The 14,404-nt window shown below is 51.1% G+C and overlaps 1 protein-coding gene across 5 annotated transcripts in view; it reads left to right on the top strand.

The window, feature by feature from the left end:
* The first annotated feature begins 3,703 nt into the window (after window positions 1-3,703).
* Window positions 3,704-14,404, top strand: part of MTMR14 (myotubularin related protein 14) — a 33,390-nt gene continuing 22,689 nt past the window's right edge. For 2 of the 5 annotated variants that reach the window (XM_067303361.1, XM_067303363.1), the window contains exons 1-7: window positions 3,704-3,843; window positions 3,911-4,056; window positions 9,323-9,431; window positions 10,480-10,555; window positions 11,309-11,369; window positions 11,960-12,082; window positions 12,600-12,711. In XM_067303361.1, the coding sequence (XP_067159462.1) occupies window positions 3,721-3,843; window positions 3,911-4,056; window positions 9,323-9,431; window positions 10,480-10,555; window positions 11,309-11,369; window positions 11,960-12,082; window positions 12,600-12,711 (750 nt within the window). In that variant the 5' untranslated portion in view covers window positions 3,704-3,720. Of the gene's footprint in view, window positions 3,844-3,910; window positions 4,057-5,664; window positions 5,692-9,322; window positions 9,432-10,479; window positions 10,556-11,308; window positions 11,370-11,959; window positions 12,083-12,599; window positions 12,712-14,404 lie in introns of those variants that run through there. The other 3 variants (XM_067303360.1, XM_067303364.1, XM_013960351.2) reach the window with 2 other exon arrangements.

Here is a 14,404-nt window from a genome sequence, read left to right on the forward strand (position 1 = left end):
TGCGCCCCGCGCGCCGCCGCCGCTGCCGCCGCGCGCGCCCCCCGCCACTGCGGAGCGCGGCGGAGCGCGGCGGAGCGCCGCGCGCTCGGGAGCGGGCTCGGCGGCGCTCGGCTCGCTCCGGGGCGGCTCGGCCGCGCTCGGCTCGGGCTCGGCGGCGCTCGGCTCGCTCCGGGGCGGCTCGGCCGCGCTCGGCTCGGGCTCGGCCGCGCTCGGCTCGCTGCCTGAAGCCTCGGCGCGGCTCGGCTCGAGCTCGGCAGCGCTCGGCTCGCTGCCCTGGCGGCTCGGGAAGCTTCGGCGCGGCTCGGAGCCGCTCGGAGCGACCCGGCGCTCCGAGGGGGTCGCTGAGGTCGGGTTCGGCTCGTGGCGCCTCGGCAGGGCTCGGAGCAGCTCGGCAAAGTTCGGCCGCGCTCGGCGGGGGCCGCTGGCGCCGGGCGCGGCGGGGCCCCGTGGCGGCGGCCGCCCCTGCCCAGCCCCGCCGCCCCCCGCCGCCCGGGCCCCCGGCGCTCTCTCCGCCCGGCGCTGCGGCTTTGACCCCTCCTGCACCTTCCTCCCCGGAGGAGGGCCGCCAGCAGAGCGCGCAGCAAGCGGGACGGCGGCCGGGGGTTCCCCGCTTGCAGGCCGCCGCGGCCCACGGCGGCCGCACAAAGCAGAGGCCTCTGCCCCGCTGGGGAGCGGCGTTTCCATTTTATTTCCGTGCGGGACGCGGTGGGGTAACTGCTGTCAGCAGGGAAGCCTGCGGGCTGCGCGGAAACCTCCGCTGGCTTCTCCGCGCGGCTTCCCGGAGCGCTTCCTGGCGCCCGCAGCGCGCTCCTCCTGCGCTCCCGCCGGCCTGGCTTCGCGCAGCGTCCTTCCAGCCGGCGGGAGACACGAGCCCCCGGCGCGGAAGGCAGCAGGCGGCCCCTCCTCACGCTCCCTGCGCGGGGAGCAGCGACGGCCCCTGGCTGGTCACAGCAGACGGACAGCTGTGCACATCTGGACTCACCTCGCGGGGAGCCTCCCGCCAGCCCTTGCACAGCCCGAGGGGAACTGCAGGCTGCCGCAGGAGCCTGCCTGCGTGGGCAGCAATTTGGTAGAGCTGGAGCAAGAGGCCACCAACATGCACTGTACTGGTAGCAGCAGGGCCCCGATCCAGCCTGTCCGGTGTGTCCCCACGTAGTGGGGGCCTGGGTACGCGAGTGTGCAAGGTCAGGGCTGGCAAGCTGTTGGCCTGAGCAGTGGACTCCTGAGGACAGGTCACCCTGCTGAGAGAGGGAGCTGCTCGCTGGCCAGAGGCAGCGCTTTGTTAAGGGAACCCTGCAAGATCCTTCCCCCACCCCTGCAGCTTCATGCTGGCGCCAAAATACCAGCAGAGACCAGGCAGTCTTGGACTGTTTTTTAATCCAATTAAAATGCATGGTATTTAGCTGCAGCTTTTGTTGTACTGAGCTTTTGTGAAATGCTCCAGAGGTTTCATTGGCCTCCAGGTCTCTTCAAGGTTTGTAGCTGATTTGCAAATCAGACATTTGCAGATGAAAAAAATCTGTATTCCCCTGTAAGAGAAAAGGAGCTGTTTGCTGTGTGTGTCTGGCAGAGGTAACCAGTGGTTTCTATTAACGCCCCATCTGCTACAAAGAGTATTTGCTGGCTCTGTGCCTATGTGAGGTGTTGGCACTGTCCTCGCTACCATCCAGGACATGTAAGCTATTGCTCTCGAGTGTGCAGTGAGTGCTGTAAAACCTGTGCTAATACACACCTTGGAGGTGTCACTGGGGCTGGTTTTGTGTTTGCAGTCACATATCTGAGATGGGCTTCTTTAATATACACCGCCATTTCTGAATTCTGAATTAAGAGCAGCATCCTGCACCCTTTGGGCATTTCTGCACAGTCCCACTGTCGGATCGCTGATTTGGGCAACAAGGTTAAGCACAAGTGTCCATTCCACTCTCCACCAGCCATGGATGTGCCCCTCCCGCAGCTGCTGTGACAGCTCCAATTCACTGTTGTCTGCCAGCCTCTGCCCATACTAGCTTCTCTCCCAGGTGTACTCTTTCTGCAACCCTTTTCACGTTTTCTACTGTTTAGCTTTAACCCAGCAACTGTTTCTCTTTGCAGCCTGCCAAAGTTTTTTCCGCAGACTTAAACGTGATTTACGCAAAGCTTTAATGCCCTCCATATCGTTACAACTTGCTGCATTTTGCAGCTTCAGTGTTTGTGGGAACAGGGAGCGTGTGCCGTGCTTTGGCAGCGCACAGGCCTGTACTGTACTGGCAGCGCGGCGTTGGCGCCAGGCTGTGCTCCTCTTGCTGGACTGCATGAAGCTTCTGGGCGTTGCTGCAGCAGGCTGCTTTCCGGCCACATTTTGGGCTGTCACTCAGGCAGCGTCACGGTGCTCCTCACCCACTGGAGGCTTCAGCCTGGGCCAGAAGCCTTTTATTGCCTGGTAAATTGAAATCGCTTTGTCATGGATTACCCAGGGATCTTTATGGGGCTTGCTTTAAATTCCAGTTACTTGCTTACTTGTGCCCTCAGCACCAAAGGATTATTTCCTCCTTGTCAGATCAGTCACAAACTTCTCCAGGTTCCTTATTTTGCTTGCTCAGATTAAAACCTTCTCTCTCATGCTTCACTTTTAAACAAACTCCCCAGATGTCCATGCAGCAGTTTCATAGTTAGCTTCCTTTCACCAGGTTAAATGAAAAGTCATCATTCACCTTATGCATGAGGCCTTGCTATCATTAGAAATAAAACTACTTTCTGAATCACTTCCTTTTACTTTATTATTGTAGATAGAGGGAGGCTCTGGCTAAATCTACACCAGTTCCTTATTTCCAGCATGTTTCTGCTCTGGTTGCAGTTTTACTGGCCCACGTTTTTCCACTTGGGTCCCATTTATCCTGTTTCATGTGAATTACAGAAAATGCTTTGGCACCTAAAGATCTCTTTATTCACGCGTAGACCCGGACAAGCCCTTCCCGCCTTGTTGCTGCATACGGATCCGCTCCCTTGCACTGAAGCCTGCCGGGGCATGACGAGCCCCGAGGGAACGGCTCCCTGGCCTCCTGCCTGCTGCCTCCAGGGCCCGCGCAGGCCGGGCTGCTGCTGCGAGCATGCGAACGAGCGTGTTTCAGCAGGCTCTCGCAAGCCGGAGGGAAACAGCCGGGACCCGTCAGACCTGCGCTGGCACGGAAAAGGCACGGTGATGCGAAGCGACAGGGCCCCGAGGAGGCAGGCAGGCAGCGGCGCCCGCACGGCAAGCCACCCTGCCTCGGGATAAAGCGCCCTGAAGGCAGAGCGGGGTTTCCGGGCGTTTGACGCTTAAGGGAGCCCCCGGGCTCGGCGCGGATTGCAGGGACGCGGCGCGGCCGCGACGGGAGCGCGAGGAAACCGGCAATTCCCGCAGAGCCTCTGCAGAGCCGGGCCCGGGCTGGGGGAGCTGAGCCGGGGAGGGGGCCGGGCCCCGGGGGTGGCGATCTGGGCCCCGGGGGTGGCGATCCGGGCCCCGAGGGGAGAACGGGGCACCGGCCCGGGGGGAATCAGGGCCCCCGGCAGAGCAGGCAGCGCGGCGCGGCGGACAGGCGGCTGCCCGTCGCCTCGCGATGACGTCGCAGTGCGCCCGGAAGGGGCGGGCACTCGGGGCGGGCAGGCGGCAGGCGATTGGCGGCGCGCGCGGGACGGGCGTGGGCGGCGCCGGAAGCGGCGGCGGGGCGGCGCCATGGGCCGGCGGCGCTGAGCGGCGCGGCGATGGCGGCGGCCCGCGGCTGCCCCCCGGCGGGCTGCGGGGACCGGGCGCTGGCCGAGCTGCTGCTGGAGTTCTCCCGCGCGCAGTACCGCGCCAAGGACGGCGGCGGCGGCGGCGCCGCCAAGGTGAGGGCCGGGGGCCGGGGGGCCGGGCCGGCGCGGCGGCGGGTGCTGACGCCGTGGCCTTGCGCAGGTGGAGCGGATCGAGCGGCGCTGCCTGGAGCTCTTCGGCCGCGACTACCGGTACAGCGTGATCCCCAACGCGCACGGCGAGGTCTGCGCCCACTACCCGCGCCACATCGTCCTCCTGGAGCGCGACGCCGGCGCCGCCCGCGACCCGTAAGGCACCAGGGCCCGGCCCGGCCCGGTCTGCCCTGCCCCGGGCCCGGCCCGCCCTGCCCTGCCCCGGCCCGGCCCGGCCCCGGCCCGCGGCTCCGCGCTTTGCACCGGCAGCTTCGTCCCCGCCGCCTTGGCGCTCCCGGGAATCTGACTTTATCCGGGTGTGTCACCCGCCGGTCCCGGGGCTGCGCGCTCCCGGGTGTCCCCTCCCGTGCAGTTTGCGAGCGGCGTCGGGGCTGCGCTTTGCTGCCCACCCGCCTTGGGTTTCCTCCACCCTCCTGGCTCTTTGCTCCCAAAGTCTCCTGAGCTTCCTTGTGCACAAACTCCTAAGTTAAAACCTGTAATTTGGGGAGCACGAAGGAAATGGGGTGCTCCAGTGCAGCTCCGGCTCTGCTGGGTGCTGTGCTTGAGTAGCTGCAAGGGCAGTGTTGATGCTTAATGACTCCTGTGCTTTAGCTTTCCCAGAGGCACGTGGCTGGGTGCTGGGCTGTGGGGTGCTCTCACTGTGTTCATGAGGTGCCTTTGGTTGTGTTAGAGGGCCTGTGATAACAGAAAGTTTGGTCTGGGAAGTATCTCATGGTGCTCCAGTCCACCTTGCACCCCAAGTAGGGACAGAACAGGCCAAGACAATCTCGGCAGAAGTAATCTGCTCCCGCTGTGGTATATGGATCAGTAGGTGTTTAGGCTTGGTGACCTAATGGGAAGCGCTTGCTTGCTGTTTAGTGTTAGTGGATGTCAATGCGTTTCTGGACTTTGACCCACATGCTCAGAACTGCAGTGGTCTCGCTTCCAGCTGGGTTTTATCTGCTCCCTATCGCTGTAACAACAGCCTTTTATTTTCTTTCTTCCAAAAAAGCATAATGCAGTTCTCCGAACTTAACTGTGATTGTAACAAGGGTAACATACTCCGGGGTATGGTCACAGTGGTGGCATGTCTCCAGCTGCCTTGCCTGATGGCAAGCCGTCCGTTGTCATGCTGAATATGTGTCATCCAGAGGCTGTAGAGGGAAAGGGTCTGTGGACAAAAGTGACAACTGATGGACAGGTGGGAGAAATTCTGCTTAAAGATTAGAAAAGACTGAACTCCTTAGAAAGGAGAGAAACTGAAGTCTGAAGCTGTAAATATGTAAATAGCTGATAAGTAAGAGTGTCTTTAGGGAAGGAAAAGCAAATGCTGCCATCTTTCCTGTCCTTGCAAGAGCAAAGGGTATTTAATTTTTCTGATGGGTATTATATTCAAAACAAGTAAAATTACATCCGGTGTCCCATTTTCTTCTGAGACTTTTGCAAGCTGGCAATGGAAATAAACATTTTAAATACCAATTCTTTTCAAGTCTTGATTTGCTGTCCTAGAGAGTCAGGGAAACGTACTCTCCTTCATTCTCCCCTCCTCCCTGTTTTCTGGGCAATAATCTCAGTAAAAGCTGCTAAATCACTTTTACATGAATCCAGTTTTTAGTTGCAGCATTGTACTCTATGGAGTAATTGTGAAATACAAGCAAATCTTAGCAATATAGAGAACATTGCACTTCTTGTGTTACAGAACGCAAGAACCTCTTCCAGTGAATGGGACACTCCCTCTAGGACCTAATGTCTTTGGCTGCCTTTCATCTTTGTAATGTTCTTATTCAGCTGGTAAGAGCTCCTTGAAGTGTGCAAGACGCTTCGCACCTCTGAGAATACCAAACTTTTTTTGGAAGCAGTTCTAGCTTATGCTAACTCTGCCCTGCCCCGTCAGTTCTGCTGGTACAGCTGTTTCTGAAGCTGTGTGGGGAACTAGCAAAGAACGGTTATTTTTAACCCAGATGAGTTTCTTGGTCCTGTTTGTTCGGTGGCTGTGCAGCTGGGGGAAGAACAGATGTTGCTTAAGGGTTCATCAAACTTTGCTAACAGGACTCTGAAACTCAGGCAGGCCCATGAGGCAACGGAAGTGTGGGAAGAGGTTGGTGTGTGTTTTCAGCTAACAGCCGGGGCAGCGTGTGCCCTGTGTTAGGTGCTGCTGTGATGAGCCGCAGAAAGCAGCGGAGAGCGTCTGACAGCCAGGAGCTCCTTCCATGTGCAAATGGCTCTGAAAACTCATGTCCCCATAAAAGGAGTGAGCAGATGCTGCAGGGAATGGAAAAGGAGGGATGTGCTCAATTCTTTACTTGCTGTCTTAGGGTTACTGTCACAGCACTTCATAACAGTGTCTACATCCCAGGCATAGGCCATGTCTTTGGTTTTGCTTGCTGATTCTGTTATGTGTCTGTACTCCAAACGTATGATTACAGTTGCACATAATCTGAAAATGTATATAGGATGTGAGAGAAACACTTAAGTTCCAATGTTGTTATGGCTAACCAAAGAGAAGCCTCTCTTCTTCAAGCCTGTATAAAATTTACAGTTGACAAAATGATTACTTGCTCCTGCAGGAAATATTTCCCTCACATTTGAAAAGAGCAATTCAGGTTTGGAGGGGGTGGTGGTGGGATTAACACGGAGAAAGGTTGTCCAGTGGCATCTTCTGGAAAACAAACTTCTGAAAAGCAAAAACACCTGAAAAGTTCATAAGTAAGACTTAAGATATACGTCATTCCTTCCTCTTTCTCTCCCCTGCCCCAAGCAGTTGTGATGAGGTTCTGTCACACTGCTCTTGAAGTGTACTCTTGTTTTGAAACTTTTTTTCAGTGGAACTTACTCCTACCTATGCTACCTGTAAACACTTGTCCCTGTAAGAGCACTGCGCCTGTTCTGCAGAGCAGTTCTTTCCCCTCACTACAGTAGTCTATCCACAGCTATATTCGCGTATCGCTGAAAATTCAGATCGTGTTCATCTCTGGATTTACTGATGACGATTCTTAGGACAAGGGGATCCGAGAGTCCTGTTTGCAAAGCAGTGAAGGGGAGTGGAGGGTCTCGTGGGTGTGTGCACGCACGTTTTCTGCTGAACAGGCACAGGAGAGGAGTTCATCCTCTGCCACCCCAGTGGGGCGCTGGACTCCCATCTCGCCCTCTGTCGCAGTCCTGCCAAGCTGATCCGATTCATTCCTCCATGCCATGGTGCCTCTCCTGGGAATGCAGTTAGTGTGCTAGAGGTGAAACCTGTTGGCTAGTCTCCGCTCTCAGGGCAGGTGCTTTTCCTATTATTTCTGATCTTCATGGGGTTTGAGTTTTGTTGTATCCCATTTTCTGGATGTAGAAGCAGTGCCACAGAGCTATTCTGGTAACACCGTGTTAAAGTTTTTATCATCTCCCCCCCTGCCCTGCAAATATTTTCCATCATAAAGGAAACGTTAGAGACAGCTGGTGCAGAGTGCAAGATGTGTCTCTTAATCTTGCACGTTCACTTAAAAATAACCCCAAAACCAAATCTGTACATCAGAATCTCCCAAAGGTTTAAAATAGTTTGGTATTAGGTGTAACATATGAAGCAGACTCTGCTGGAGCTGCTCGCAGGCTGTTCCTGAGGTGTGTGTTAGTCAGATGCTCTCTGAGGAGGGTGTGCTAGTAGAGAAACAGATTGCTGAGCAGAGCTTCTGGCTCTGTTTGCAGTGACAATGCTGAGCAGAGTTTGGGTTGTGTTGATCGGGTGCATGCTTCCATAACTTGCGCATAATCTTGTGTACACTTCTGTGAAGCGTAGTGGGTTAGCATTTTCCCTGTCTTTGCGCTTAGCATCCTTGCGTCCAAAACATTGGAAGATGATGAGCTTCTTGGGTTCTGTTTCTTTAAATCCTAGGATATGTCAAAGCTCTTTTGGAGCCAAACAATCAAAATAGTTATATGTAGGGAAAAACATGAAAAATCCTAAGCATCAACTGTGAATTCTGGGAATGTATTTCTTTATTAAAAAAAAAAGTAGGATTTGAAGGTCCTGGTTGTGCTCTCTCTGCTTTCACCAGCACCACCTCGTATAATCTCTCCCATAAACAGACCGATTTCCATGTTAAAAATAGTTTATTTCTTAATCCTTCCCAGAATGCCTGCTGCAGGTGGGTTGCTTTAGACTCTCACTGCTCTGAGGCTTGGAAACTTTCTTTTAATTTCCAGCATAAAAGTTTCGATTTGTTCTTAGGCCAGCATTATCCTTTGAGCTCTTTTCCTTCCCCGTTGCTAAGTTCTCTCCTTCACCCTAAGGCATATATTGGTGTGTCCTCACTTAATCTTCATTTGCTCAGCCAAGGAAGCTGTGTCTCCTGGATTTAGGTCATCAGACGCTTGTCTCAGCTGAGATCCTGTGCTCTGCACAGTAATGCTGGTACTTCTCTGTTTTACTGGAGAGTTTCCCAGGATCCTGTTTGTCCCTTTTTTCAGACTTACTGTGTTGACAACCTGTGGGCATCCAGCAATCAACCATTTCATCTAGATTCTTCTACTAAGCTTCACTGCAGGAAAGGGTTGACTGGAAATTCTTGTTAATTGTCTCTAAGTGCGTGATCACACATTTTTATATTGCTGAACATCATCTGGTTTCTACTATGCCAATCTAGATGCTTGTCCAATTCTTTGTGGAAACTCCAGTTGTCCCCTGTGTTGGCGGTACCTCCTGAAGTTCTGGGTAGTTGAGAAGTAAATTTGGATTCCTATCAAATCTAGACTGGTACTTTAGACAAATTATAGGAATTTGAAGTTGCTTCCAGAATGTGTCTCAAGCCCAGAAGGTATTTCTGTTCTGTTTTAACCAGAGAACCAAACAAACTTCAGCTGACATTAATCTAACTACCCTCCTCAAGCCACTACCCAGTTTACAGACAGTTGTCTAATTACTCAGCAATGGGCATATTCAAGTGACCAGAATTAAGGTTCATTGACTGTTTAAGCTTTGGTTCTATTTTGTTTATTTTTGCCTGTAAAATTCACTCTGATAGTCAGCAGTGCTGAGCTTCTTTTTGAACAAAAGATTGTGGAGAGGCAAAACAGCACACACATTTTTGTAGACACTGGCTCACTGTGGCAGTTATTCACTAGTACTCCACATGCTAGTCTGTAGCAGACTGTTCTGCCAAGCACTGACAGTGCTCGTATTGCCAGCTCCCTGTTGCTCCTGAAGATCCTTGCTGTTGCAGACTGCGCAGCTGGTCTCTCAAAATAAAGAAAAGGAGACAGAAAAGTGTCCACATGTGTTGGATAGCAGCGGGAGCAATTCTAGTGTCCTCTTGCTTGCTGACTTCAGAGCTGGCTTCCAAGGAAAAGGGATGGGGATTACAGCCCAGGGTGTCTGTAGGCACTTCACTGAAAGAGATGCGGGAAGATGCGCTGTGTACTGAACTGAATCTCTGTCCAATAGGTTTGAGAGCACTGTGCAGGTTGGCAAGCTACAGGACCTTATCAACCGAAGTAAGATGGCGAGGTGTAGAGGACGATTTGTTTGCCCAGTCATTCTATACAAGGGAAAGGTAAAGCTTCGTGGGTTACCTGTCTTAACCTGAAAATGACCTTTCTCCCTGCCATTTGAACTGTGCAGCCACGTCTTCAGTGGGTTGTTACCTTTCCTAATGCTGCAAAATCTAGTCTTAGGTGCAGGCAGGCAGTCTGCAGTAATAGATAGCATTTGCTGTGTAGGCTACGTAAATCATCTGTGGGGGCTTCAGGGTGTTTTTCCCCACCATGTCATGAGCATTGCACCAAAGAGCTAACATTTTCTACATCTCTGCGTTCCTTCTGAAGCACCAAAGATATCTGGCCTTTGAGAGGGGAAATGCAACTGTTGTCACTTCCTGCCCCCTTATCCTCTCCAGCAGCGAGCTCTCTTTGAATAACTTCTGTTTCTAAAGAGAAGTTTCCCGTTTATGCTCCCTGGGGAGGCAAGATTGCATAAATGGTCTTATGAATATGTGGGCTTGTCTGCAAGGGGATCTACAAGAAAGTGAAATTAGACTAATTTTTATGTGGATTGCTTAAGCTGCATTGAAGCCCAGCAGGAGTAGTTGCATTCAGAATTTATGTAACTTAATTCAGTTTTCTTAATTCAATTCAGAAACACTTCATGAATAGCAAAATCATACCTGTGGCAATTTTAATGTGGCTTGACCGGAGCTGTCATGGGCTGAACCTGCTGACCCTTATATGTAGAAGTGAACTGCCCGGTGTGGCATTGGATGTGACCATCCATAATCTTATCAACAGGAATGTGAAGGATAAGGCTCAAGCAGGGTATTAACAGAGCATGAATACTGCTAATTTATCAGGAATTGAATGTATTAGTGAATTGGATAACTAGAGATGAAAATATGTGGTTTAAAAATTAGCTACAGATTGAGGCTTTTGGGAGGTTGATGTGTTTTGAGAACTTAATCCTGGTCGGGTTGGGTTGCAGGGAAGACTGCTGAGAGACAGTCACTGTAGGTACCAGCCATATCTATATAATGTGACAACAAACGGGACATAGGCCTGATAAAGAAAAGACTTTTGGAGCATGTGGTTAATAACAAAATCTTCCTCCAGCATATTTGCAGATCAGCAACGTTAGCTGGCTGGGGAGAGCTCTATGGGCGTACCGGCTACAACTATATCTTCTCAGGTAAGTGAGGAACCATCTCTTACAAGCTACATGGTTAAGCTGGTCAGTGCTGGGATGGTGACCGAGACATGAGACCAGGCTTTCCTGAGAGCAGGTGCAGAGCTCTATTATGGACCTGCTTATATCAGGCCCTGAATAATAGGACAGAGCGTGAAATCTGGTGCCTGTTTCCGAGCACTGTGCTACAAGAGAGTGCTGTGCCTCATAATGCAAGGAGAAGAAGCAAAAGAACTTGAGGCTGAAAAGTGAGTTATGGGAAGCATGTAGGCAAGTAAGGCAGCCTGATGGATTCAGGGTATTGATCCCCCAAAATTGAGGGTGGGAATAAGGGAAGAAAAAGGAGAAGAACTTGCTGTTGCTTGGCTGATCATCACAAATCAAATGCAGCTAATGGTGAGATATACCAAACTCTGGGGAAGTTTCTTCAGGGGAGTATTGGGTGTCTGGCGTATGGGATCTGAAACTTGGCTTGACAAAGAACTGCGCAGCACCATCGGGGTGCCCTTCCAGCTGTCAGTCATGGGACTGACCTGCCAAGATTACCTGAGATCATCTGTCCTTTGCAAGGACAAGGGAAGGGTGGGCTGCATTAGAAAACAGGCTCTGTAGGGAGAGGGAATACAGAGGACAATTGAGAGCACTTACATGTGGAGGGAGACCCCCAAACTGGCCTTTTGGGGGACATGTATATGTGTAGGGCATGGGGATTGAATTGGTGTATACAAGTTTCAGTTCTTAATGTCTTCTTTGCAGGGGGTTCTGACGATGCTTGGGCAGATGCAGAAGACATTTCAGAGGAAGACTCTGCACTTAGGTTTGTGTGCGTCACTTGGATGGGGAAAAGGGAGTTTGGACCAAACCTGGCTGGCTCAGACACTGAATGCTGCTCCTTCCTCCACAAGCTGGGCTTTGGTGCAAGCTTGAAATCACCGTTGAGCTTGGAATCTCACTTTCCTTGCTTCTGGAAAAGAGCCTTTCATTGTGTGCTTGAACATGCTGATGCTAAAGGCTGGCTAAACCCAGTGTGACTGAAGCCTGCTAATCTACTGCTGGGGGAAGCGTTGGGGGTTGGAAGATGTCAGGCTGTTAAAAAGGCCTCTGAATTACGCAGAAGTGTTTACTTCATCAAAAAGCAGATCTCCAAGCTGGAGAAAATTTTCTGTATTTTGCTTACATGCTTGTTGCTGTAGAACAGAGTGAGATATGGGGGGAGGGACGTAAGCACTAAGTCTGCAATACCAGTTCATTGCAGAGTGTGACTCTGAGCTGTGGGGACAAGGCTCGTGCTTCAGGGCTTGTGGCTGGAAGTAGTTTGAGAGTCACCGTGGCTGTATCATGCTGGCAGTCAGACTGACAGGGTCAGTGTTCCCTGCTGATTTGGCTTTACCTTGTACCGTGTTGCAGAAATGCAGACTCCCAGCTGTTTGACAAGGTCAGAGGGCATGACATCAAGCTGCTTCGTTACCTGTCTGTCCGATATATCTGTGATCTGATGGTGGAGAACAAGAAGGTGAAGTTTGGCTTGAAGTGAGTCTGGGTTCATTTGTTTTTCTGCAGGCTTTGAATTGCAGCTAGTAGCCCTCACTTGCGGATGGTTATTGGCCTGGGAGCAGCCCCTGGAAGTGTCCTACAGAAGGATCATCAGCTAATCAGTGCTGTAAAGAGAACCCCAAGGTTTTAGGTCAAATAAAGCTGTAGCAATGGGGAAGATACCTGCTTTGCAGTGTTGTCTTCTGTGATCTGAGTAGTTTTTCTCTGTAGAGCTTTAGGTGATGTGAAAATTTCAGAAAGGGAAGAAAGGAGCCCTCTGTTTGTGTACGGAAACAGATGGAGATGCTTCCTCTGATAGTCCTCTCAGAGAAAAGCTTAAGTGTTTTTCTCCCATACCTGTCCATCTGGATTTGGATGTGTTGCTAGAGTTCTGCCCCTGCCCACTCCTGAGTCAAGTCATAGTGTGAGGAGATGCTACAGGTGGCTTTTTGGGTGCCAGTGTCTTTGTGAAAAATACTCTAAATGTCTGTTGTTCTCCTCTTGTCCTGCACAGTGTGACGTCTTCTGAGAAGGTGGACAAAGCTCAACGTTATGCTGATTTCACGCTTCTCTCCATCCCATATCCAGGTATAGGACTGATATCCAGAGGGACTCCCAAGGGACAGGTGACAATCCATTTCTGGGGCCTGGGAACTACCTGTGTGTGTGGTGAAACGACTGTGGCTTGCTGAATGTTTCCTATGCTCCCTCTGGAGGGGGAAGCTCTTTTAAACTGAGCATAGTGCAGTGGAGTGGAGCCTCTGGCAGTGTGAGTCAGCATTAAGCTCTCTTTGAGATGGCAGAAGAATTTCTCAGCAGTTCTAATGAATTCAAGCGCAGAGAAAAAGTCCTGGAAATGGAGCTGACGTTAAGATGAGATCCCTCAGTAGCCACCAAAGTATTTTGGCCTTTCCCATTCCTGCAACTGCAAACTACTACTTGATGCAAAATATATAATTTGATTGAAGCTACATACAGCCCCAGTTCTTAAGAGCATTTCCTAGTCCCAGTGCTTGCAGAGAGAACCTCTATAATATATACTCAGTGCTAGGCAAAACTGTTGACCTGAGCCTGCAATGTATGACCAAGACACAAGCCACTCCAGTCCGTCTCCCTGGTTATATTAGTCCTTGCTCCTAGCAACCATCACTGGGTCACTTGCTGCACTCTTAAAGATGAGCTGAATATTGCTGGCTGGCTGCTGCTGTCAGGCTTGGTAATATGATTGGATGTGAAACTGCTGTGTTTGAGGTCTGTCTGCAGAAAAGGACGTTTTGTTTTTTTTTTCCCCTTGCACACAAAGATGGGGAGAGGGGGGGAAAAAAAACCAAAGCTGTTATGGATGCTCCAAACCCAAACTTCTCCTCAGTTACTAGTTGTGGCCCTCAAACATCTTAAAGATACTTTTCTATTTATACAGAAATTAGTGTCAATTCAGAAAAACTCTGTTAAGATTTCTATTAAGTCTGTTGTGCAGATAGCAGAAGCGTATAAAAATATTATTGGTTTCTGTAGCAAGTGCCACAGGTATAAGCTGATGATGATTGTCTTAGCAAACTGAGACCCTGGGAGATGGTGTAGATAAGTCCCTGTCTCTGCTCATGTGGCTTTTGTAAAGTTTAGGGAAAGCCTTTTAGGAGCTCTTTCTTGCCATGCTAGTGATGACCTTTATAAAACTGGACACCCTTCCTGCAGATGTTGCCTGATTTCCACAGTGCTGCCCCAGAGGAGAATATTGTCATTCAGTTAAATCCAGGTGTACACATGTAAGGCTCAGCAACCCCTCTAGTGACTCGCCAAATGCAGTGGTATGTTCTTACTGATGTTTACAGATTTGCATTGAAAGAATTTCTGTTTTGTAATTTATAACTGAAGTTATTCTGAGATCCTATTGTCTAGGGTGAGCGAGACAGTGTCCAGACATGACTATTTAGGGTGAAAGGCTTGGGTTAAAATGGGATCTCTGTAGGTGTTTTTGTGCTCTCCAGTACGGAAGTCCTCTTTTCCAGCTGACTGGTGGTTGGTCTTTGTAGATTCCAACACCTACTGCCATTATCCTTCATTCTTTGCTTTAAATCTGTTTTTGTTTGGAGTTAAATCTCAACCAAGAGATTGCTTCCTGGTTGTGTCTTCTTGAGAGCTAGTCTTGTCTTCGCACAGAGATTTTTCTCCATTTGAGTTGCTTGTGACTTACAGGGTAGGAATCGTTGTGCGTGTGAGCAGTGCCTGGGACAGAGGTGTCTTGATAATACGGGCACTCAGGAGGTTCTGTGACGTACACGGTGCCGTGGGAGAGGTGCTTCGTGCAGCCTGCAGGCA

Source organism: Apteryx mantelli, chromosome 12 (genome assembly GCF_036417845.1).
Source record: "Apteryx mantelli isolate bAptMan1 chromosome 12, bAptMan1.hap1, whole genome shotgun sequence".
Classification (NCBI taxonomy): Eukaryota; Metazoa; Chordata; class Aves; order Apterygiformes; family Apterygidae; genus Apteryx; species Apteryx mantelli.